The 26,923-nt window shown below is 39.3% G+C and overlaps 1 protein-coding gene and 1 non-coding gene across 13 annotated transcripts in view; both read right to left on the reverse strand.

Annotated features, from left to right (window-relative positions):
• Positions 1-7,296: 7,296 nt before the first annotated feature.
• The window catches only part of DYNC1I1 (dynein cytoplasmic 1 intermediate chain 1), a 438,187-nt gene continuing 418,560 nt past the window's right edge, over positions 7,297-26,923 (reverse strand). For all 12 annotated transcript variants that reach the window (XM_072784073.1, XM_072784080.1, XM_072784075.1 and 9 more), the window contains 2 exons: positions 25,324-25,449; positions 7,297-8,245 (listed from right to left, as the gene is read on the reverse strand). In XM_072784073.1, the coding sequence (XP_072640174.1) occupies positions 8,135-8,245; positions 25,324-25,449 (237 nt within the window). In that variant the 3' untranslated portion in view covers positions 7,297-8,134. The remainder of the gene's footprint in view (positions 8,246-25,323; positions 25,450-26,923) is intronic.
• Positions 8,852-9,015, reverse strand: LOC140609615 (U1 spliceosomal RNA). Its single transcript, XR_012011383.1, has one exon. It is a non-coding gene; the product is annotated as a U1 spliceosomal RNA (small nuclear RNA).

Genomic DNA, 26,923 nt, shown 5'->3' on the forward strand with positions numbered 1-26,923 from the left:
TCATCCATTTACAAACATAAATTTAAGATTCATCATAGAGCTTCATGTAAAGGCTAAAACAATAAAATATTCAGAAGAAAACAAGATGGCAAGCAAGATTTACTAGGAAGAACCATAAAATACTAACCAGAAAGGATTAAAATGGGCAATTGGACTTTAAGAAAATTTAACATTTCTGCATATCACAGTATTTTAAGGGAATGAAGTTTGAAGTCCTAGACTGGGAAAAATATTTGTAACACATGTATCTGACAAAGGACTTATATAGAGGTTATATAAAGAGCTTTGTTAGGTAAAAACACAAAGAAAATCCAGTTTTAAAAATGCCCAAAATATTTGAGCAGCCATTTCAGAGAAAAAGGTGTAATGTGACATGTAAAAATGGCCAGTAAGCACATGAAGAGGTGTTCAAAACCAGTAGTCATCAAGTATATGCAAACTAAAACCACAGTTGGCTACTGTTTCGTACTCCCCAAAATGGCCCAAATGAAAAAGACCAACAATATTAGATTTTGGAGCAGCTGTGGAACAACTGGAATTCTGACGCCTTGGTGGGAATGCAAGATGGTACAACCACTTTGCAGAACACTTACGAAAGTTCTTAGGAAGTTAAACATAGATCTACCATACGACCCAGAAATTCCACTTGCAGGATTTGCCAAAGAAAACAAGTGCCTACAAAAAGAACTGTACACGGATATTCATAGGAACATTAGATAAAAAGGCCTCAAACTGAAAACACTAATGTTCAGTAAGTGATGAATGAATAAATTGCAAAATAATTGTAAAATGGAATACCAGTCAGCAATAAAAAGGAACATACTACGAAAATGTTTAGCACGAGGACAAATGTCAAAAAAATTATATCAAGCAAAATAATCCAGCCATTAAAACAAGGCATGCTGTGCGATTTCACTTATATGAAGTTTAAGAAGAGAACAGCCACAACTAATCTGTGTTGACAGAAATCAAAACAAGGATTGCTGGGAAGGGCCACAAGAGTACTTCCATCTTTATTAAAATGTTTTGTATCTTGTTTTGTCTCCTGGTTATGTAACTGTATGTAATTGTTAAAACTTGTTTAAAAAATCATTAAGGGGATCTCTGGGTGGCTCAGCAGTTAAGCTCCTGCCTTTGGCCCAGGGCGTGATTCTGGAGTCCCAGGATCGAGTCCGACGTTGGGCTCCCTGCATGGAGCCTGCTTCTCCCTCTGCCTGTGTCTCTGCCTCTCTCTCTCTCTGTGTGTCTCTCATGAATAAATAAAAAATCTTTAAAAAAAATTGTTAAAACTGAACACTCCTATCTGTGCATTTTGTTGTATGGGAATCACACCTCAATAAAAAACCAAAAACTTACACCTTTTCTCATTTTAATTTTACTTTAATTGTTAATTCTTCCTCTCAGTGCTCTAATTGGGAGCCTCAGATCTTTTAAGCTTATCTTCAGTTGCTGTTGCTGCTATTTTAAACTATGACTTCTTATTGATGTTGATGTTAAGCTGTTAGGGAACCTGTTACTTTCACAGATAAAAGGTTAGTTGGAAAAGTCAGAGGAATGACCTTAATTATATTAAAGGGTGAAAATTTGAAGTATGTGCATAAGGGTTTATAAACTCAGTGCTTTCTGGGGGCGACTGGGTGGTTCAGTCGGTTGAGCGTTTGCCTCCGGCTCAGGTCATGATCTTGGGGTCCTGGGATGGAGCCCCGAATTGCGCTCCGCTTAGCGGGGAGCCTGCTTCTCCCTCTCCCTCTAACCTTCCCACTTGTGCTCTCTCTCTCTCTCTCTCAGATTATTAAAAAAAAAAATAAACTCAGTGCTTTTAGCATTCTGGACGGAAGAAATTATTAGTACAAAGGCCCATATGATTGGAGGTGCTTGGCATGTCAAAGGAAGAGTGAGGTCGGAGAAATGGCAGTGGATTAGCAAACATTAAGTAACAGGATATAAGATCAGAGACAGGACATGAGAATCAAATCCTATAGGGTCTGTGGGCCACTATCAAAATTTTGACTTTTACTCCAAATGATGTGAAAGCCATTCATGGGTTTTGGTTTGTTTCTTATTGAAGTAGAGCTGACATACCGTGTTAAATTAGTTTCAGGTGTTCAACATAGTGATTTGACATTTAATGCCTTATAAAATGCTCGCCACAGTCACCATCTGTCACTATATTAAAGTTATTAAAATATTACTGTATTCCCTATGCTGTACTTTATACCCCCATACATATACCATCAGTGTGCTTTGAGTGGAGGAGTTAAGTGTTGCAACACCGTCATTCAAGCTGCTATCTTGTGAAAAGACTGAAGAGGTCAAAGGATGGAAGCTGGGAGGTGAATGAGATAAAGAATTCATGAGAGAGATGATGATAGCTTGGCCTAGGGCAGTGTATGTATATGTACTTATTCCTGGCCACTTGTCTTTCCACACAAAGGGGATGACTATGTGCACACCTTACAGCTCTACCTATTGGAAAGTTTTTCCCTTTACTGTCCTCCGAGGTCACCCTTCATTATGGCTGTAGTGTAGCTGTCATCCATTCTTAACTTCCACCCATAAACGGAGACAACCCATATGTAAACCAGCCTCTGACTTTTTCCCCTTTTTCTCAACCAGTCATACAGAATCCACCCTCCCTACGTATGACCACATACACAAGCATGGGAAAGGGGTGCTGGTGAAATCCTGTTGGGTAACATTGGGTTCTGGGCTCCTTGCTCATGCAGCTTACTTACGCCCTCTGGTTCTGCTCAGATGTGCATCCTGGATGCACAATTTCCATCTTATGGAAAGGTTTTTTTTGGATCTTTCCAACTTTATAACTTGGTGAGGCTAACAGGACTCGACTTACAAATGGGCTATTTGGATGTCTGGTATTTTCACATCTTCATGGTCAAGAGCTCTCTACTTCCATGACCCAGTCACATGCCAGGAGCTATTTCTCAAAAGTCACTTACTTCTTTGCTTCAGATAGCTCAACTTTCCTTTGGAACTTCATGGGCCACTATTATAATTGCCCTACTAGGGTTTGCCATAAGTTGCCCTATCTTTTCGAAACCACCAGCGATATTTCTAATACCAGAGCATCTGTTGGTTGAGTGGCCCATGTAGCTCCTTGCACTGCAGTTTAGATCTGATGTGAAGTCCTTTCTCATTTTGAGCCCTCCCCAAAGCCTTGCAATGCTACATGGTAGAACAGAGTATTCTTAGACATGTGTGTTGCCTTCAGAACCTACAGAGGCCTACCAGGTGCTGTGCTTCCTTCTTGTGTTGGGAGTTCTAAGCTCCAGCACTTTTTCACTTTGGAAGGGACATCCCAGTATGTACCTAACTATTGGATTCCTAAAAATTCCACTGACATAGCATGTTCCCAATTCTACCTTGACTTGATCTCCCACCCTCTGGAGTATATATACCTTATAGGACTTCTGGTACTGGTACCTTATTAATCTGTTCCAAGAAAGATGTCACATATGACACAGTAGCTGTGATAAGAGCTCCTATTGGTTAAGCTTGCACTACTCTTCAGTTATTCTCCAAGATCCATCTAGTTTATGAAGGAGTCCGACTGGTCTTTTTTTTTTTTAATTTTTATTTATTTATGATAGTCACACACAGAGAGAGAGAAGCAGAGACATAGGCAGAAGGAGAAGCAGGCTCCATGCACCGGGAGCCCGATGTGGGATTCGATCCTGGGTCTCCAGGATCGCGCCCTGGGCCAAAGGCAGGCGCTAAACTGCTGCACCACCCAGGGATCCCCCGCTTGGTCTTAAATGGATAAATTCTAGGAACCACCACTCTGCATCTTCTAGGATTCTAAGAATGTCCCTAATGTCTACCATCCTCCCAGCCCTACCCTGAGATGTAATATTGTTTTTTATTTACCATCTTGGTAGGAGGAGGTGGGAGTATGGCAGTTTCAGAGCGTCTCCACTTGGCCTTCCCTTTTGCATAGCTCTTAACCCCAGAGGCCAGGAACCCAATGCCAAGTATGTTAGCTCCAATTGAACACTCAGCGTTTGGGGAAATGGTCACTTTGTGGGTCCATAGACCTAAGAGCCCAGTGTGACCGATGATTAATAAGGGCTTTATTATCTTATCTAGTTACCATAAGTTACCATTCTAACTGGGAGACTATGATACAGCTTCAAGTTTCAATCTGAATTCAAACCCTGTATCAACTAGTTCTCCCAAGTATCTGATTTTTCTTTCTGCATTATACATTGACCTGAATAAATGGCCATAGGTCCCTTTGGGGAAGGACTGAGGAAATCATCACAATATGTGTTTCCCATGGTGTCCTTTCTGCTAACAGGCTAGACCCCTTTTCAGTCAGTAGGTTCTAGATCAGAAAATTGGCTCGGGTCTAGGTAATGAGCAAAGGATCATGATTTTCTTTTTCTTTTACATTTTTTAAAATTTAAATTCAATTTACCAACATATAGTATAACACCCAGTGCTTATCCCATCAATTGCCCTCCTCATTGCCCATCACCGTTACCGCATCCCCCCACAAACCTCCCTTTCCACAACCCTTCGTTTCCCAGAGTTAGAAGTCTCTCATGGTTTGTCTCCCTCTCTAATTTTTCCTACTCAGTTCCCCTCCTTTCCTTTATAATCCCTTTCACTATTTCTTATATTCCATATATGAGTGAAACCATATGATTATTGTCCTTCTCGGACTTATTTCAATCAGCATAATACCCTCCAGTTCCATCTACGCTGAAGCAAATGGTGGGTATTCGTTTCTTCTGATGGCTGAGTAATATTCTGTTGTATATATATACCACATCTTCTTTATCCATTCATCTGTCAAAGGATATCATGGCTCTTCCCACAGTTTGGCTATTGTGGACATTGCTGCTATGAACATTGGGATGTAGGTGTCCCAGCATTTCACTGCATCAGTATCTTTGAGGTAAATACCTAGTAGTGCAATTGCTGGGTCCTATGGTAGAGGATCATGATTTTCTATTGGGGTAACTGCCTTCGGTCACTTGCTCCTCCACTTTTTTTTTTCTCCTTCCTTCTTTTTTTTTTCCTCCATTCTTGCTTTTATGTTTTCAATTGTAGATGTTAAGCACCGTTTGAGCTGCTTGTCTGTTTTGCCCTTAGGATGCCATGTTCTATAAGTGAGTAAAGCCTTCTTTGCTGTTCCTCTGATCTAGCTGGCCATTACAGTAATTGTGGCTTCCTGATTTCTGGGGGTTAACTATCACCACCTAGCCACTGTTACTCTAGGGTGTCATCATCCCTATAGATACTAACAAGCCCTGTTCTGTGACTGTATCTCCTACTATCAGTCCTGGCCTGCAAAAAAGGCCACGACAAATTCCTAGAGATGCTTATGTTTTTCTCACCAGCTTATTGCTGATGGTGTTGGTGAAGGGTATGTGTTCAGCACCCTACTATATAACCCAACTCTTGGATATGTCTTCAGCCTTATATAATCTATTCATTCTAATATAATCTACTTTCTTCAGCCTCTTTATTCCTATATATGCTATCAGTCAGGGCACCTCACACATTTTCACTGCATCAAGTGTAGGCTACAACTTTTTTAGACTTCTAAGAACCCCTGGGTCCTTGCCAGAGTATAAAATCACATATCCCAAAAAAGTACCCCCAAACTAGTGAATTCTTGCCTATCCAGACTTTATTCTGGTTCCCTTAAGCCCCTCAAAAATCCAGTCTCTGTGCTGTTCCCCTTGCCCCCAAAGGCACATGCTAATTCTTACAACTCTTGGTGATTCATCAGTCTCTTTACTCTCTTGTCAGGCAGACAGATTATGCTGGGAGGGCCATCAGACAGTGGTATTGGTCAGACTCAGAGAGAGGGAAAGATTTGGAGGGAGGGAGGAAGTGAAGAAAGGTTAGTTTTAGATTGCAGTGCAATTTTATAAGGTTTTAGCAATGCTGACAGGGAGTCCTTGAGCCAGTTACCTCTCAGAGAAATCTTCCATCTCCCAAGAATAGGCCTACCTCAGTGTGTGCCATGCTCAGTCAACTGGGAGAGCAGCCTGTGGAAAGCATGGCCTTGGTCAAACATGGTGATGGATTTCAGAGCAAAGCAGCTGTTAGTTATGCTGTCTGCAATAGGAGATCAGAGAGGCAGGTTTTCATGGCCACCACATTCCATCCAGGACATGAGTTGGGATGACTTGAATGGCTGTGGGTTGGCTTGGTTTCCATCCACATGGCCACTACACGGTCACTGGGCTTGTGTGTGGTCCAGATGTCTCAGGATGGTTGTACTTCTTACACAAGTAATTGTACTTCTTGGCTTAGGAACAAAGAGTGAGTGTGCTCAGAGACCTAAAAGAAAACTATAAGTCTTATCATAACCGTGTCCTGGACCCCACCCAGCATCACTTCCCCCATAATCCATCATCAGACTCCATGTGGAATGGCACAAGACTAGCTATCACAGTGGGATGCATACGTCTCTCAGCTCATGTAATATTTCATGTGCCTACTCCAAGGGGCTCTAGCCTTTTCACCATTTGGTCTTTACTCATGGAATCATTGAGAGTTTGGTCTGTCATAGCAACTCATGAGTTCTTGATTTATTCTTGGTCCTTTAGTGTAAGCTTGAGAAACTTTTTTTCCCCTGGTACTTTTTTTTTTATTAGGTTGCTTTTAAACCTATTTAAGACCCTCATTATTTTTATCTTTAAAAATATAATTCCTGCCTTCAAAGAATTTCAATATCTCTGTGCCATAGGGCACTTAGAGAAAAAGCATATAATTTTTATTAAAAGAAATCTTATAGTTCAAGATGACCCTACCACCAAAACACCATGGAGATACTCTTCCTGAAAAGGTAAAAGTCTGTCTTCAGATGTTTTTCATGACTCACCCACTATTTATTTTAAATCTCTCTAGGCATGAAATAACTTTTTGAGAAAATTTTCTACTAAAATTGTTTATAGACATATTTCCTAGTCCAATAGCAATAAACATAATTTTCTGGTGTAAATTTTTTTAAAATTTAAAGAACTGTAAAACATTTGGGATCTGTTCACCTTACCCTGTTTTTCTTATTCCAACATTTGAGACCGTCTTTGGGCAAAAGTGGCTCTGGTGAAGGAGATAAGGGAAAGCTTCCCAAAAAGCCACACACATTCCCTTGTAAAAATAAAATCACAGTCTTGGGTTGAGATCAGCCAGGGTGGCAGCCTGTAAGTTCATTATCAGTCTTTAACATGGCCTTAATGTATTTCCCCGTCCCCTTGTCATAGCAAAATCTAATCAGTCTTTCCCCAAGCAAAGGATTTATCCACACTGGTGCAGAACTTGTTTGGAACATTTTATTGGCAATACTGGTGTCATATTCAGGAACCACAGACTTTTGTTGGGACTGTGTTAGCTTGAATGACAAGTATCAATGGTCAACTACATTTGAAATATTGTTCAAGTACCTAGAAATAATAGGCATTAAAATTCATTCCGTTCCCTGCAACAAACCTCTAAAGATTTCTTGTCCTCAGTGGAACCGGCATACTGTAATTGTTATTTGGAACTTAATGTAACTTCAACAGCAGCAGAGAGACAATACAGTCCTCTCATTATGCACATGCTCTAGGATCGTTTATTTTAATGCTCTCAAATAAATATGTTCCATGCAGCACACCACAATAAATAAGGAGCAGCAATGTTCTTCTAGTAAATCCATTCATAATGTGAGTCACCATGTAAAACACCACATCTCAAGTCTTTGGCCCTGTACCATATCATGAAGCACACCACATCTGCACCTAATCATATCTGGCTTCATATGGATTTAATAGGACTATGCCAGAAGTGCATGTAAGAACAAATTTAACCAGAGGTTTCCAGCTATTAAATACAGCTACTAAGTAGTTAAAAGGCAACAACTAAACCCGTAAAGCCTACACCCCTCCCCCCATTTTTGAGACAAATATAAAGATAGAAATGCTCTGGTGAATTTCAGGTCAGTGTAAAGTGGGGTGGATACATTTGGAATATTCAGAGCAAAGCTGGCACAATATGACACCCGAATGTCACGCAACACTGATACTAAACGGACACTGAATATAAGTGGAATCCATGAGTGCAGAGCTGAGTTCTAGAAGGTGAAGGTGGGGGCGGGGTAGGAGGTGCTTCTTTTCTACTAGGCAGATAACTCAACCGTGCCTTCCTCCTCACTATCAGCTCTGTTAGCGCGAATCTCCACAAGGGTCCTGGCAAATCGGGTCCATTCGTCATTGTGGGGAACTGCAAGCTGCAAAGCAAATTAATGGAAAATGGTGAACAAAATATCTTATAGGACTGAAAGCCTAGAAGCCCCTAGGACTTCTGCCTGCCCCTCCTGAAGCAGCCATTTCTCTTGGAATGTAAAGGAAACCAGATCTTCGTCCCTGAATTGGCCCTGAAGTGTTTCTCTTAAACTGAAGAGGTGAAATGTCGATCTCAGGTGAAAAAATCACTCATAAAATTTGTAAAACTTCAAAAAACTTATGTAAACTATACAATTACAGGAGCCAACCTGACCTTCAGCTCAGGTCATGATTTCAGGGTCCTGGGATGGAGCCCTGCATCCAGCTCCCTGCTCAGGAAGGAGTCATCTTCTCCCTCTGCCCTTCCTCCCTCATTCTCTCTCTCAAATAAATAAATAAAATCTTAAAAAAAAAAAAAAAAAGAAAAGAAACAGAGTTAAAGTGAGCACAGCAATAGAAATTGCATAATCGATTCAGATTTTGAAATAACTATGGTATTGCCTTTCTAAGTCCATGCTATTGGTCCTTTTTAAAAAGTGTGGCTAATGCACTAATACGCATGGCAAAAGTACAGTTCACACATACAAAGAAATCTTTTTTTTTTTTTAAACCGGGGGCGAGCGCGAGCACAGGCCCCCACTACCACAAATTGCGCAGTCGAGTTTCCCGCGTTTGGGGAAATCGCAGAGGTCAGCACGGCCCGCGTGCAATGGCCGAGCCTTGCCCCGGGAGAACCACCTGCAGGATCATGGTGTCTCCCCCGCCAGGTAAGTATCATACAAAGAAATCTTACTATGAAATAGTAATTTGGCTTTTTCAGCAAGATCTTACCAAGAGTTTTGTTCTAAGTACTTTACATGTATTAACTCATTCCTCACAGCAACCCTATGTAGAGTAATATTAGTATTTCCATTTTCAAGGCACAGAAATATTAAGTCATCTTAGAAAGACTGCATTAGCTAGCAAATACCAATGCCAGTGTTCTCTAGCTCCAGGATCTGCATCCCTGACCAGTATGCTATACTGATCTGTCAGAAAGAGGGGTTTATAAAATTTCCCAAATATTATCTTTTTCTATGCACGATTCAGTGAGGAGAAAATTAATCCCACCTGATACAAATTGGGTGTATGGATTTTGTTAGTTCATTTAAAGGATAGTAATTTCTTTACATAGCATCCAAAAAATGAGTTGCTTAAGGATACCATGCAAGTGTTTGGAATGGAAAAGAGAATTATTTGAAGATGAGAAGCAGGACCAAGTAGAAGTCTGAATGGTTTTTATAGAGAATAAAATTGATTTAGACTATAAAGAGGACTGCCCTATGAGATGGGGTGACCCATCTATAGGTACCTGTGCTGCACCTAGTCCATAAACATTAATAGCATTCATCTTAATATACATTTTTGAAAATAGAGAGGAAGCAAATAAAGCTAAGCTTTTTGGTCACTTTTAGAGCTGAAAAATTACCCACTATATATAGCCAAATGATTAGGAGTTTAAATTTTTATTACAGGGAATGATATTCTCAGATAATGTCTAAGAACTTCTTGGAGGATGGCATCATCAGTCGACAATGTATATCCTGCAATTAGTGTTCTGGTCCTAAGTTTTAAACATTTCAATAATATAATTCTGGAAATGATATACAGGTGTGGGAGTAAGGTCTTTACTTATTTTGAGAAATGCAGTACCAAGAAGAAGTCTCATTTGGTCATATGAATGAGTTTTTGAATGGTTAACTACTTCCCTAGTTACTGAAATGAATCCAAATTTCTCCTTAGGCAACGACAGAAGTTCACAATAGCATTGAATGACAGTTACCCCTTTGCTCAGTCCATTTTCCCTACTTTGAGCTCTTTTCCTAGGTTCCACCATTCTTCATTTTTCTCTTCAATTTTAGAAAATACTGCACCAGAAAAATGAGGCTTCCAAAATAAATTCTCAAAAGAGCTAACAAAAGCACAAGCGGCAAAGGATTGGTATCATATTTATATGAAAGAATAGGTCCACAATTTCTTTTCTCTCCTCCAACTCCTGACCAAGTCCTTCCAAAAAAAGTCACAACACTAAAGCCTAGGGAGAGACAAAGCCAACTGTGATAACATGATTATAACTTTTTCTCATATGAGGTGAGAATCAAGCTATCGCTAACGCACCTCATAATTTCACATAACTTGAAGTCCTGGAAAAAAGCAGGCCTTCCTAATAATACACTACACAATATATGATACAGTGTATTGCTCCAGGAGTTTGTCTCCTAAACACTGTGTTATTGCTGAAATATGATGCCATACCAAATGTTTTATTGATAGCAACCTATAGAAACTATATACTCAAGAAAACAGGTAAATACATTGTGCATAGTTGCATGCAGTAGTAATGGCAAGACTGTTAAGAAATGATACTAATAAAGATTAGGACACATTAAGGTTTGGCTATGTGCCCAGATACAGTTGGAGACAGAATTGAGTATCACTTAATGACATTTAAGTTGCACATCTAACTTTTCAAAATTCAAAAATGAATTTTGTTAATGCCAACACCTGTCCTTAAAAATACAGGTTTGCAAAAAAAAATAATAATAATAATACAGGTTTGCCCTCACAAAAGAGTTCATAATATTCTAACATATCTTGTCCTCTTTTTGATCTGTGCAAGTTTCATTTAGGTTGGAAATATTAGAAGTTAAAAAAAAATAAAAAGACATTCTACCAAGTATTTTTCTCTCTAGAATACCATACACTTCACAGAAATGTTAGTTTGCTTTGGTCCACAAACAAAACCACCACAACAAAAAAATGTTCCAGAGTAGAACACAATGGTAACACAATTGCTTCTAGAAACTTAAATGTGCCTACCTCATCTTATTACACTTTCTCATTTGGTTGGCTATAAAAATAACGCAAGCTGGCTGTAATGTTAGATTTAGAAGGTGAACTGCACACTTCCGCATTTTTAGAATTAAGTATCACCATCAGGAAGCACTTTAAGTATACTCTTAGCTTGAATGTGTGAATGTGCATTCACAGGCGGTTTCCCCACCCAAAGTAATAATTTTTGGCATTTGAATTACTTGTAGGTAAGATCAAACAGACGTCCCAACAAACAAAAAAGCACTCCTTTCATTTTACATTTGTGGCTGTAAACAGCTTCCGTGTGGACAGAAGTGTCCTCCGTATCCTCTGTATCCTCCGTATCCTTGGCACTCCTGACACTTCTCATCTGGTTCTATCTGATTAGCCATGGCTGGAAAGGAGGCTCATGAGCATAAATTCATCTGAGACTTTCTCCAATAATATTTTAATCATTAAGTAGGAAAATTCTCTAAGACTGCTCTCATGTTCCTCTAACTAGCACACAAATGTATTCAGTTGGCACAGAGTACCAACTATAGCCTGCACTATGCTAGGGATTAAAGATACAGCAGTGAATAATTTTGGCATATGATGACCATGAAAAACAGGCTCAAATGATCATGTTTTCTTAAGTCAGAATGTGTGAATACTGGCATAGGTGCGACGTTCAAAAAATGAAAAGCCTAAAATGTATCTTCTTACAGTGACAACTGCAACACCTCCCAGTACAGGTTGTGAGTCAAGCAAGTAGCAGGGAAGCAAATGGCATGTTAATGACATGGCTTCAGTATCTCTTTACATTTCTATCAAGGCATTAAAGGCTAGATTCAGAGCAAAACAGTTCAGGATAATTTTCAAACAATTTCCATTTCATGACAGGAAAAACACAAATTTTTAATCGTGATGAGTAATTTCAATTGATTACCAAAAATAATAATAGTAATAATAAGACGCACGGTGAAGGAAATAGCCCATAGTTATAGCAAGGGAATACCATAAAGAAGGACTTTAAAAATTGTCCAGTATTGTACTGAATCAGCGTGGATATGGAAACATTTTCTGCCTTCAGATACCTCTGCCAAAGTCGACATCCTAGGTCAGGGAAGATTCAGATTTTCCCACTGCTTCATATACAGGGTGCACCAACCAGCCAGCTCACCCCCCATTAGAAAAGTTCTAATTATTTGCAGTGTACAAAGCATTTTTATGGCACAAGCACTCAGGGCTCTGATTCCTGAGATACTAAAATCTTAGTCCTAAGAGTGACGGCCTGTTATGATATGACCCTGTTTTTACGGCCGAGGGAACTAAAGACAAAGATAGTTTCTGAGGTAGCAATTTGGCCCCAAGGAGGAGGTAAAATGAACCTCAGGTTTGGACGGGAAGTTTAAGTCCCGTTCTCATCTTGGTTACTGGCAACGGTCAGCACTTAACCTCTCATTGCCTCAATTGTAAAATGGGGATGATGGTATCTGACCCATTTATCAACAGGGATGTGAAGAGGATGAGAAAGGTAATCTAAGTGAAGAAAATACTAGGAGTTCATCGTGGAATAGTCATGCGTTTTCTTTAAAGTGTCAACCAGATTCAACATGTTCCTAATCATGATATCTAGAAGTGGCATATTTATCAATCCCACAGCGTTGTTGTGGTTTTTGTTTTTATTTTCTTAGAAAATTAATTCTGATATTTACTATGTGAGGACATTAAGGAACAAGGCACAGACCTCTTTGGACGGGTAGGGAATAGGGGAGCTAAATGATTTGCTAAAGATCACATAACTTTCACACGTTGGTGCGGGGCAATCGGGAGCCTCGGCCCTTTCTGAGATGCCAGCAGAGTGGCAGGCAGGTAATGTGTTTTGAACAACCTGCTAAAAGAATCCAAAGGTTGCATTTAAATCTTCTAAGATTCTTAGAAGATAAAAGGTCAAAAATAAAAAGCGAAAGTGTACAAGTTGTGGAGATTTTATGAGAATTGATCACGTTAGTCCCCTCCTTCCTACTTCTGAGGCCCTATGGGCCTGCCCCCTCCCGTCCGCCTCAGTGCAAGGGAGGGAGGGTGCCTCTGGATCCTGTCCCAGCCCATCCCCCAACTAACTGGCCTGACCACTGGGTGTCTGGCCTGGGCTTCTCCTGCACTTAAAGGGAGGTAGAGATTGCAGAAGAACTAAATTTTGAGACCGGAGCAGCGTTCACTTTTTCCACCTCCAGTATCAGCCAGATCACAGTTTCTTTCCCTGCTCTGCCACTTAATTTGCTGTGTGTCCTTATGAAATTTATGTTTTAATGTCTCTGATCATTTGTGAGAAAGGAATTTTGAGACCCATCTCCTAGGACTCTTGTGAATCTTAAATAGGACCTCACCACCCCCACCAAATATAGTGGGCTTAGCACAGTGCTTGGCACATTATAAACCCTGCAGAAATGATGTATCTTCTTATTTTTCCTTAATGCTTATTCCCTTCGACTCCATTTTTTTAGTTATTTTTTGCTTCATTCCTTTTCTTTCTTCCATTTTCTTCCTTTCACCTGTAGAGAGCTTCATTTTTAAAGAAATACTCCTCATTTTTATTACATTTGATTTCTTGAAAACCCACACAAATAATTTCCTAAATAGCCATACTTTTAATATGAGGTAAATTTCATGAGCTGGGTATGGGAAAGGGTTTTTTCAGAACACAAGAAAAATGAGCTCCCAGTACTTTTTATTGCTCATTTTAAAAAATCAAATGTAAAGTATAATTATTCTTTATAAATACAGATATATCTACATATATGTGCATATTTTTTATTTTTCAGATAAGGCCAGTACGGCTTTCCCTCGCTATTTCCTTGTTAGGGTACTTTCTACCGTGGGATTTTACATTTTTAGCTCAAGTCCTAAGGCTTTGTAACCGCTGAACATGCTGTTATAAAAATCAAATGACTTTTTATAACCAGGGTTAAATACACAAATATCATTCATGTGTCCCTTTTTATAAGCACATGGCTAACAATTTTGAACAGTCCACAGTCAAGCCTCCCTCATTTGTTAGTAATTTTAAAGGGTTTATAGTGCCTAGCAGCTGATTTTAAAAAGCTGCCTTATCTGCAGTAACTCCTACCAGCCCGATGTTGAATTTTTTATGGTAAAAATATCTGTCTCAGACATTGCTTATATAAAAGTAGGTTAATTAAAAAAAAAAAATCTTGGACGATTAAGACAAAAAACTATTCCGTGATTTCAGTTTGGTTTCTCAGATACATTAAGCATGCCAAACAAATTAAAATGAATAGGACTCCAAGTTTCAGGATAAGTATTCCATGGATGTGTGGCTCATCAGCATCTCTGTAATCTTTTAATTAAATGGAGTCATTAAAAAAAAAGTCTGGGACAATTATGTTAACCATTGATTCTGAACACATACACGACAGTCTACCTCCTGTATTAACCTAAAAATTAAAGTTTTCTGTTAGAAAGATATCTTACAAATTACCTTTTCACTTTAATACGCATTGATTTTGTTGTTGTTGTTTTAATGCATTTACAGAAACCGTGGAAGCGAATGTGGGTTTCCACAGAACGACTGCTAAACCTCTTCTAAGCCCTAAAAGGTTTTTTAAAAGTGCAATTATTAATGGCACCCCAATTCAGGAGATTGTGGACTTACTGGTGTACAAATACACGTTTGTGTTCAGAGGAAGCCGAGATTTCTTAGGACAATTCCCTCCGCCACACACACAGATGGAAGCAAAGTGGGAGGTAATAAGCAATGAAACAGCCGCTGGAACGAGCAAGCGTACTCGCTTCACATAAATACAAGCTCCACTGTATTTAACTCGTGGGGGCGTCTAGCATCACTGGTAACAATGGATGAAACCACGGACCCAAATCCCAAGCCAGAGTGCAGGATACAGAGCGGGTAAACACGCTGGTTCTACCACAGAAGATACGCTGTGTGGTAACTCCGCATGTACAGTCCTTTGAGGGAAGGCCAGAGGCTGGAGGTTCCATCAGTCTCCATTCGGCAGCATCTGCTATTCCCAGTCAGTAGGTTAACATTTCTGTGAAACTTAGCAGGATGCAAACCTACAGTAGTCTGACGAGATCTACTTTTGGTTAAGAAAGAAAGAAAACCTATTTTATCATAAAAATCCTATCTAAGGGACCCCTCATCTACCAGAGAAGCTTGAGATTGCTCTTCCAAAGTTCTCTTCCTGGTATCTTTATTTTTTTTTTAATTTTATTTATTTATTCATGAGAATACACAGAGAGGAGAGAGAGAAGCAGAGACACAGGCAGAGGGAGAAGCAGGCCCCATGCAGGGAGCCTGATGTGGGACTCGATCCCGGGTCTCCAGGATCGCACCCTGGGCTGCAGGCAGCGCTAAACCGCTGAGCCACCAGGGCTGCCCTTCCTGGTATCTTTAAATGAGTGGTTGACTTTTATAGAATGTTTGTGAGAACACCACTTTTAAAAAAAAAGCCATTACCACCCAATTAAGGAAAGATATAAAGGTAGGACATAAAGTCAAAAGTAAACAGTAATAAATATGGGTCTATATCAATTTCAATATGCCAGCAACCATCGAAGGAAATAATTTATAATTACTATTTTTTTAACGTACTTCATGTTAAAAATTTAGCATTATAGGAAGCTCGATGAAATGCTGGAGTTCTTACCTGCAGAGGGAAAAAAGAATCACAGCTGAAGAAGAAAGAGTTAATTTACTAAGGCCTACCGATGACCTTGCTCACATTTGTATTAAAATCTCATCATCCTTTTTTTCTTGAGAACTCTCTTAAGCATTATTTTTTTTCCTATTATTTGGAACAATCTTTTCCTCTGCCCAAAAAATGGAAAAAGTGCTAAAAACATTGGCTGATGGGCAATAATGGAAAATAAACTTTGTAAACTTCAATTACCACTCTTTTTCCATAACAGAAAAGATCAAGAAAATGACAGGGAAACAACAAAGCATGTGCTACTCAAGCTGCTCTGTCATATTAGCTGACTAAACATATATCCCTTTCCTTCCTGATATTATTAACCATAGGTTTTCTAGTAAATTCCTAGCAACCACTGCATCTAAGCAGTTTTGACAAAAAGAAAGCTTATTGCTAAACACCTTAAAAACATTTACCAAGGTAATAAAAGAAATGTCATTCCCTCCTACTGAATGTTTGGGCATAAAAGAGGTATTTTTATAATGTAGTTCATGATTTACCATAGCTATAGTGTCCAAAAAAAGCACAATGAAAAGGAAGCATTTTTCCAGTGGTTTGACAACTATTTGAATCAACTGTTAGGCTTTCATTACACTAGTGGCCAATTGCTCACTTTTAAAAGCGCGGGAGGGGCGCGGGCTTGGGATAGGGAGCGGGGAAGAAGCACGAGCCCTCTTTTCCAGATATATTTTCTATATATCCTTCTCTGTGCAGCAAATATAGTTAAATGGATTATTTTTTCCTGTCCATCAATCTAGAGTCAACCTGGAGGCTGCATTCGGGGTGCTTCATACGATTAAGCTTTCCTTTAACCTCAACTTTCACACCTGAGACATTGATTCACCCAAATACTGATGAAGCGCCTGTTCTGTGCCAGGCACTGTGCTGGGCCAGGTTAGCCTGTTCAAATAGACAACTGGTAAGTATCTGCTTTGCATATGTTTCTGTGGACGTGGCACTCTAAACATTAGAAAAACCCTACTGAGGAATGTGATTAACCTAAGGAAGTCTACAAAACTAATACATAAAAATAAAAAAATTTTTCCTAAATCAAAAGGGTGGCTGGTTTTTAGGCTACTAGAAGATGTTCGCTTTTTTACCTATGGGTCCTTTATGCTAAGATAAATAAAAATAAAATATCTCATCTAAATGTTGAGAAACTCTTGTGTGGCCACAAGGAGAAAGACCTTAGGGAACAGACCACTGATCAGTTTTATCTGCCATCCTAAAAAGTAAGAGTGCAAAATTTATTCAACAATGTTAAGCCTTGATAGTTCCTAAATGATAAATAATTCATGTTTTAAAATGTAGATGTTCTGATAGCTGACATCCTCAGAAATTCATGCAAACCTTCTTTGAAATTAGAACAGAACGATTCATTCACTTCCTCACTTTGCAAGTCCAACCTACATAGCATATAAATATTTACGCATAAACGTGCATAAGCAGATACTTGATTTCATACCATTTTTTAGATATACCAATAGTAGCACATATACTCCTGTGAGAAACAAACAACTCTCCATTTCCATACAGGCCAGTGTTAATCCAGCCTCACAGATGATTGGAGCAGCTTCATGCTCGGCTGGTCTAAGCTGTGATTTGAGGCTACTGTTCTAAGCAGTAATTTTTCAAGATAAAATTTAGCAGTTTTGAAATTCTAAAACTAAACACAATTTTGTCAGCCATAAAAAAAAATTTAACACTATAATTAATGACTGCTTCAAAATCCAAACTGCTATTGAAGATGACAGTTTGAAATCACAGAAGAATCATAAAGATGATTAATTATACAAACTGGTACTTGTTTCAGAAGGTTTATATTCATAGACCATTTATCACCAAAATGGGAATATATGAATTTCACTGAATATTGCAAATTACTATGCACACATTAATTTGGTTTTTATAAAATTAGATATTAGGGTTTTCTTTTCACTGAATCAACTTCTCCATAATACATAAAAGTCAGAAGTATTTTCTTATCAATCCAGAAAAAAAAGTGGCTTGAAAAGATATTAATCCTATAAATTCATTTTTATAAGCTAATGTACCTGAATAAGCACACTATTTATATAATAATTAGTTTAATTATGGTCTTTTACATATATAATTACCAAAATGAAAGCCATTGCTACTACATTCACTATAAGATGAGTAATTATAACATTAATTGGAATTAATAGTGCTTTTTCTTTTTCTTTTTTAAATTAAGCACTTTTCCTAGAAGAAATCAAGTTAATACTAAAATTACAATCATACATTTTAACCAAATTATTTTATTTCAAATACATGTAATTTATTATGACATGGAAACGAACTAATATATTACTTCAAAGTAGCTTATTTTAGGTAATTATATTTATTAGCACCCCAAATCTGCTCATACAAATATGCCTTTCTGCTTTTTGACTTGACTGCATAGTGTTGTGGCTATGCCAATAGAAATTCAGGTAAAAACTGAAAAGTCCCATTGAAAATCCCAATGGTTTGTTTCTGTGTCACCAAATATCTCGATATTATAGACAGAACTAAGTATTTGGATTTGCAGTTTTTATCTGGATGTTTGGCACCACAGAATAATTTATGCCAAAGTCTTTTCTTTTCCAGGAAGTGTTTGGCATCAGCTAAAGAAAATAATAATGTTTATCCATTGAAGAGTAAAGCCAGGACTTGCAAAGACCTTCAAGAATCGAGCAACTTGTGGCCACACTCACTTAATGAGAAACACAAGTGTTGGGGTGATTATAAGTGGACCTGGGGAAGCTGAGCCCAGCTCCCCTCTCCTTCTGGAAGCTGCTACAGCTGAGCCATGCTATCGGGTTCGTCATCAGCAGGGGCTGATGGCTTCCTAAAGCACAATAATTAAGTGAACGGATTTCAAATCCAGTTTGTTTTCATTAAGGGACTCTCACTTGAATTAACCCCCAAATCTCAGTTTAACTTAATATTCTGTGTTCTGCACACCCCCTCCCCATGGAGGGGGGATTATTTATATTCAGGGCACCAACTTCTTGGGGAAGACTGATGTAGGCCCGTCCTGCTGGCAAACACGAAGTAGTTCCACAAAGCTAACAATTACTGCTTAAGTGTAATCCACTTAAAAACCAGAAACGTATTGTATTTATTTTGTGTCACTCAAATTCTTTTGAACTCCCAGCACTTCCAGTTTATCAGATTCCTCTATATTTGACCGCTCTTTAAAGTGCAAGAGAGATGGCTCATGGAATCGCTTCCTTCTGTCCGAATGCTAGCTGGCTGAGAAAACTGTGGGAGGCGCTTTTGAATAATCCTCACCCATTACACCTGGACCACAGTTCCAAAGTCTATCGCCATAGGCCGTTTTTCCCACTGGGATCCCAAATAAACTGTCATCCTAGTTTTTCCCTTCAGTTCTAAAATACACTCAGGCAAACCTTTACATCACGCTTTACCTTTTTAGCGGGTCCGTTTGATCTTTCACATTCACCTGCATTTTTCCTTTCCAAGAACTTTTCAAGACCCTTTTGATGGTATTAACGAACGTCAAACTTACTCTACTTCTTGAAATCTGTAATAAAATGACTGCTATTCTTTCAGCCCCCATAGAGCCATATGAAACAAGTGATTTGAAATGCCGCTGCAGTTCAGGGTTAAAATGTAAAGATGAATGCATGTTTTCTTAGGCAATTAGTGAGTGGGATACCAAACCAATAAAGCTGAGGGCACTGAGATTTATTCATCTCCCAAATTAGTTTTTAAGTTGCCATTTTATTTTTCAAGTTCAGCTGTAAACTGAAAACGACTTTGGAATTTTATCATTTGACTACTGTGGAAATATAATCAGGGATTTGAAACTTATGTGTATTTATCACAACTGAAAACAAAATCTTCCCTGGAAGAGGTTAATGGAAAAAGAAATAACAGGAGGTGGAGGATAAACTGCTTCTTTCAAAACTGGAGCTGCAAACAGCATTCTAACTAATTCAGATAAGCAGCAAACATAGTTGTTAGGGGATATTTATGACAGCCCATCTGTGTGACAGCACTGAAGCATTAACAATAGCAACGGGCTTTCTATAAAACACATCTGCAAGACAGGTAGATAGGCTGACTATCAATCATCAGGACACGTGAATAATTCTATACTCACTGGCCCATGTGCTATTAAAATCAGCTCCATGTATATATAGAAAAGCTTGCTATTCAGTAAAGGAGCCATGGTGGTGAGTAATTCTTATTTTTAATTCCTTAGAATATGTGTGTTCACACATCATTAAAAAAAATCCAACAATGATTAACAGCTCTCGACGAGTATATTCTGAAGCAGCATACACTCAACGTTTTGGGGTTATATTTTTAGTTAACTTATGACTTGTTATCCATGTTTCAATTAATTGAATGGGATCATAGAGCCCCACAACAAACAGACTGCATCCTGCAGTTTGAAGAGAAAGATCCTCAAAATTTATTCAAGAGCTACGCTCATCTTCAACTGTAGATCTTAGAAAATTTAAATGGTACATGCAACCACTGCCTATTTAAATAACTTTCAGGATGTACAAATAGCATAAAAATCATAGCAAATAAAAAAGGGGTCTTCTCTGTCTTTCACTGAATTCACATAACTTCCATTTATGCTAATGGGAGTTAAGCACCTGCTTCGCAAAGAAAATAGACCCCTATCTGTGAAAATAAATGTGTACAGTATATTTTCCAGATACGATGCTGAAATCAAACAACCAAAAATGTGTGCTATATCAACAAAGCATCATGTGGCCTACCTGAAAACATTGCTGTTTTATATTTTACCTCATTAGTTATAGGTCCAAGACATTACTCATGCCTTTGCCATTTAAATGCAACAAAAAGGAAAATGGGGTGGGGGATGGACATACTCAATCTAGTGATTTCAGTGAGCTCGTACACAATCCTCTGTTTACCCCTTCAGAAGTTCATAATAAATTGCATCAGTAAATCTGGATTCAGGCCGCTGCTCTCTGCCATCATCGTAGAAGTCATGGAGGATAATTGTACCTAATAGAGGAGGGCATGATCCTGGGGACACTGCTGGGACTCCCTGCAGCAGCTGCAGCCTCAGCTGGGTTAGGAATGAGACAGATGACTCTTCACGACCGCTGACACCAGAGTCCCTCCCTGCAGTGCTCTCCGGGTTGCGTGCCAGGTCTCCCAGGAAGCACGTCTACTTGGACCTGAATGGGGACATCTCTACTGGTAGTCACAGAGGGAGTTCCTGATGATGGTGTGACAATGGAATGACAGAGAGAGGCTATCTGTCTCCACTCCACCTGTAGTAGGCATCCTAGATATCTTCCCTAAAACTCTATTATACCTTCCGTTGAACTTACAATATGATGGAAACAAGGGTGTGGGAAGGTGAATGAGAATATCCAGTATTGCTTCAGCTCCATTTGTATGGCCTCATGATGTTTGTAATCTACAGCCATTGCTATTCCCATTCAACATATTTTGCCTGTCTTCCTTCCTTTCATCCTTCCTTCCTTCTTTCCTCTCTTTTAGAGAGGGAGGTGGTGAGGGGCACAGAAGGAGAGGGAGAGAGAATCTTAAAGCATGGAGCCTGACACGGGGCTTGATCTCACGACCCTGAGATCATGAGCTGAGCTGAAATCAAGAGTTTGGTGCTTAATCGACTGAGCCACCCAGGTGCCCCACACATTCAACATTTTTAGATAATCTTAAGACACAGATGATAATAATAAGATCACACAGCCTGTACTACATATAATGACCACATTTCTAAAGATTTCTCCTTTTCCCTAATGGTCTAGGTCAAGGCCATAACTTTTCATTTCCGATTCACGTCATCAGTGGGATTAAGAGCAAAACTCTTGTGGCAAGATTGGCTACATAATTTTGCAGGGTCCAGTGCAAAATAAAAATGTGGGGTGCCTTGTTGAAAAATTTCTTAGCAGTTGCAAGACAGTGACAGCTAAGCAATAAAGCAAGCTCAGGACACCTCTATGCACAGGGTCTGTGAGATTGCCCAGGTGATGCAACCATGAAGCCAGTCTCATTCCTGGAATAGGACCCTGGTGAGGAAGAGCCGGCTGCCCCTCCTTCTTCCTCAAACAAGCCAGGGACAAATGAATGTGAGGTGTCTTCCCGCAGACAGAAACCTATTCAATGTACTGAGGTCTCAAAGAAAATGGATCAACAAAGTATACTCTAAAAACCACCATTTACTTTCTTGTCCAGATTGTATTATAAGGCTTATTTAAAACCGTTTCATCTTCTTTCCTAGAGGGTTCCATAAAGCAACATTTTCTGTCCAAAGGCCAGCATGACCTCGGTGAGGGGTTCAGTGTTAATGGGGACCAGAGGACCAATTCTGAATACAGATAATGGTAGCACAGTCTACTGGCAATTTGATCCTCAATGCCATCTTTTTTCTCTTCCTCTATATTTTCTCCTTTTTAAATCACTTCCTGCTCATACCCCTTCCTCTCGTCAGCCATGCACCAGCCTTGATTTGACCTCAAATTCTAAATGGGGCCAGCTTGCTGTGAAGGCACTCTGACTGGCTTTCTGCAGTTTAGGTGATTTGGAAGGCTGGGGAGGCACTGTTTAGAGGGTACCTTTCTCTTGTAAGTACAGCTCTGCTCTGTCAGTTCTAGGCTGGTGAACGAGACAGCAATAATTACAATAATGGCGGCACTTGTCCATGAAGTGAGCTACCATCCCTCAGAAGTGGGCTTCAGCTAAGTTCTGCTTCCCTTTCAGTACATGGAGACTCTATACAGAGTTGGCCTTGAGAGATTTAAAATAGGGTAGAGATGAGCAAAGAGGAAAGGACTCTCCCCTTTATCATTCCCCAGAAATAAATATGAGCTAAATTGGTAAATACCTTACAAAAGTACTTAGGAAAAAACTATAGTTAAGACAACATTATCTTGTTAAGTCTGAGTTTTTCTGAGCTCTAGGTGGCTTTGTTTGTGACTAAACCATACAGAAAGAACTGTTAAATGTATAAGCCTACCCTGATTTTTTGGTCATTCACGGAAGAACTAGAAGATTATATAATATTACCTACTCTCAATAAAATAGTATATCCGTTTTTTTCCGGGTAGTGAATTTGTGAGGATAAGCAACCCTACAAATTGTTTGGTCTATTATGTGGCCCAGAGATCTTTCTATAGCCTGTCTAGACTCCAGACAATAGACAGACTGGCCTACAGCTACAGACATTTCTATAGTCTGTAATATCACTTAGAAAAGTAAGAGCAATAATATAAAAATGAAAACCAGGCTGACCTGCCCCTACAATAGTAGAAATATGAGTCTAACAACACTTTACAATTCAGGAATGATGATAACAACCTGGAAAGAAGTTTTAGCAGCCACATATCAGCCAAAGCAACTTTTGCAAAATCATATATCCTCCTAAAATATGAGTCATAGTCAAGTAATTCTGTCCACAGGCTTACAAAAATCACGTTATTACAGAAAGTTCTGCATATATGTCATAATGTGTTTTCTAATATGTTATAAGTTATATGTTACCTACAGATAACAAGAAATGCATATACACAATACTATACACACGCACAAAATACCTGTGGTCAACATACAGGCTTCAGAAGGCCGTTCTTGAACGGCCTTGATTGTTAAACTATTCTCCTTTTCATCCCTCTTGGACAAAACAGTTTATGTTGCATATGATCTCAAGAGAGTTAAGGGACATTATGTATAATAAGCAAGAGAGGTGGAGAAAAGAGTTTAAATTTCATCTATCTTCTGCCATTTTTGTCTCTGAGCATGTCTCCACAGCTTTTTCTCTCTCACAATTACATTTGTTATAAACGAAAAAGAGAAAGGAAAAAGAAACCTTGGGTGTTATATATATATGTGTATATATAAATACAAATATATATATGTATATATATATATATTCCTCTTTGCTAGCTTTTTAATTTTTTAGTAAATGAACTAACAAAGACTTTTTGTTGTTGCTTAGTTTTATTTTGATGGAGACAGTGAAAAAGATGCATCAAATATAACGACTAATCATTGGAGAAAATATTGCTGTAAAACCATAGGTAATATTTTTGATTCAGAGGGTATTCTCTTTCCCAAAGACTCCAACCTACGTCAATAGTCACCAGACCGTTTGCATCTTCACCATTGGGGATGAATATTAACCTGGTCTTTGTTGCTGTCAGGATGACTCAGCTGTGGCATCAGGAATACTTAAGGGGTTATCTAATGAACTAGATAACATGCAGTAAAACTGAGAGATTTTTCCATGTTGTACTTAGGGCTATAAGTCGTCAAATAGAAAACTCATTTCTCAAGTCCTTCAGTTTCTCTTTTATGGCTGAATTAAAAGCAACAACAAAACAACAACACCTAGCTTGTTTCAACATAATCGACTCCACCGTACAGCAGTATGCAGTGCATTCATCTAAGGTTCTAGTGTAGAACAAGCCATCGGGACTGCCAAATTTACAGAACGCCGACTGAGGAAACCGTACGGAACCTTCCTCGGAGTGATCGGCTCAGCCCATCACCAGGCAGGCACAGAGTACTGCCTGGGCCCAGGGTGTTATACATACAAATGTGGTAGATTTTCCCCCTGGAATGCAAATTCTAGATTCATATTACGCCAGACCAGCATTACACAACACTCTTGTTTTGTTTTGCTTGAAAGTTCAATATTTTCTTTGTCTTTAAGGAAAAAATTCTTTAACCTCATTGCAGATGAAGGTCTTTGTCAACGCTTTCCCATTTAGTAAGAATAAACAGACACATTTAAGTGCAGCTGATTTATAAGGTAATATTAAAAGCAGTATAAACATTTAAAGAGATTTATCTGAAATAAAAAATACAGATTTTTTCCCCCCTTCGATATGTGCCATGTAATTCCGGAATACCTCATATATCAGGTAATAAGATACAGCAGAGGTATATATTTCATGTAATAACTTCGAACGTCATGAAAATGGCACAACGTTCTGATTCCCCTCAGCCGCTGGAGCGTGTGTGCCGTGGAAGGGGCATGAGGTCAGCCTCTTTAACCGGCTACATTTTCCCTGAAGAGTAAGAGTCCACATCGTAAGCGAACATCATGAAAACTTGACTGGTTGTTTGCTTGTTTGTTTAACAAATCCCAAGTCCAACCCTAGCGCAACGAATTTGACAAACTCATTCTGTTCTCCTGAAATTGGTGGGAAGTGCCACGCTCCCTCACAGGATAGCTGGGAATTCTCCAGCACTCTGCAAAGCGCCTGGATCATTAACTAAAGCGTCCTGCGTGCGGAGCCTGAAGACCAAACGAGGCCCTAAGGAAGCCTTAGCAAACCCCCGCTGAAGTCAATGGCAATTTGCAAACGCACTCAAGCGGGCACTGGCGGCTCACAGGTCTTGTCAATAATTTCACTAGGTCTGTAAACTAGACATACACGTCCAAAAAAAAAAAAAAAAAAAAAAAAAAGCCACGCACACACACAGGCACACACGACCAAAAACACCCGAACCCACAAACCGAAAAGTATGCGCACCTCTCCAACGTCGTAGATCCAGATGCGGCCTTCTGAGTCTCCGACGGCAACCTCCTTGCCAGCCTGAGCCCAGCGAACACGGTTTAGGGCGGAAGCCCCCTCGATGGCCACACTCGCTGTTGGCACCTGTCAAAGGGGACACGACGGCAACAGAGAATCTGAATCTGAATTCAGATACACAAATTTAGTGATACGTTTAACTGGGTGAGACAGAGTCACCTCTGCCTTCATGTGCACAAAGTGATATACCTCCCCTGTGCGGGGTAAAAGGATTCATTGTTCTTAAATCATATGCTCCACTGAATGAAGGGGTAGAGAGGAGACACTTTAACAACAAAAAGAAAAGCTGGAGAGTCTTTTCTCCACAGTCAGTGGGCAGTGAGTGACAAATATTTCTCCGGATTATTCAGGGTGTATGTCCGACCATACAAACAGCAGCTAAATGTGATACTTCACGATCGGGTCATGATTTATGGATCGATGGAGAGAGATTTCAGGATTTACTGAGATTAAAGATACTACAAAAGGCGGGGGGGGGGTGATGGTGGAATAAAGGTCATATTAATGTGTGTCTTCAGGGAAAAAAATATGTATTGATCCCTCAAAACCTCATCGGGGAGGGGATGATCAGAAGAAGAAGAAAAAATGCAGGTGGGAAAACTTCAAAAGCTCGAAATCTCCTTTCTTTTTTTTTCTTTTTACCTTTCTCCCGCCCCCCCCACCCCCGCCCCGTTTTCCCCCTTCCTGTCAGTGTCAGGGTGGACAAAGCACTAACTTTGGAAATGCCCCCAAGGTGGTATCCTGAGAGACTGCAACACCTACCTATTTGTCGAAGAGGCCTCACATATTCTTTAATCAACACTGAAATCTGCCCATGTGGGTAATCACTATCATACTTATTATTAAAATGAACTGGAGGTGCTGAAATGGAACCTGCAGAATTTGCTACAAGAACCCTAGTATTAGGAAAAGATGTTAGTGGGTCTACCCCTCTTCTATCAACAGTTGTGTAAACTCTTGTCTTTAAGTTTGGGAGTTTATAACTGATAGATCAGATCTCTGAGCCCTCTACAAGAATGCTGAATAGGAAAGGACAACAGGTCATTAAAAAAGAAGAGAGTAAATCTCGAAACAGAAAGAAAAAAAAAAAAAAAAAACCAGTGAGAAGAGGGCCCTAGAGATCCTCTCCCGCCACTGTTTAAGACCTGTGTCTACTAAACAGGTCGTTTTAGGATAGAAACCCGACATGTACTGGGCCTTAGCACTCCCGGCATTCTGCTGTTCAGGGAATTGAAACCATCTGTTTATAGGACATTATTGACCCAATACCTATCTTTAAAATAGCAATAAAAACTCCATCATATGTAAGAATCTATGTTTAAACTTAATCTTGAAATCAATAAAAATTCTTTTACCCGCTTAAATCACTGTATGTCAGTTGTGAGCAAAAATGTAAAACAAAAGTCCCCAACTCATTTATTTTCTAAAAAATACACAATTTCGACAATAAAGGTACCTGCTGTGCAGGCTGGAGCTTGAATTTTTAACCAAACCTTTCAAAGGCCAAAACAATGTGAATTTAGATGGGCCATAATTCTGT

Source organism: Canis lupus, chromosome 18 (assembly GCF_048164855.1).
Source record: "Canis lupus baileyi chromosome 18, mCanLup2.hap1, whole genome shotgun sequence".
NCBI classification, from domain to species: domain Eukaryota; kingdom Metazoa; phylum Chordata; class Mammalia; order Carnivora; family Canidae; genus Canis; species Canis lupus.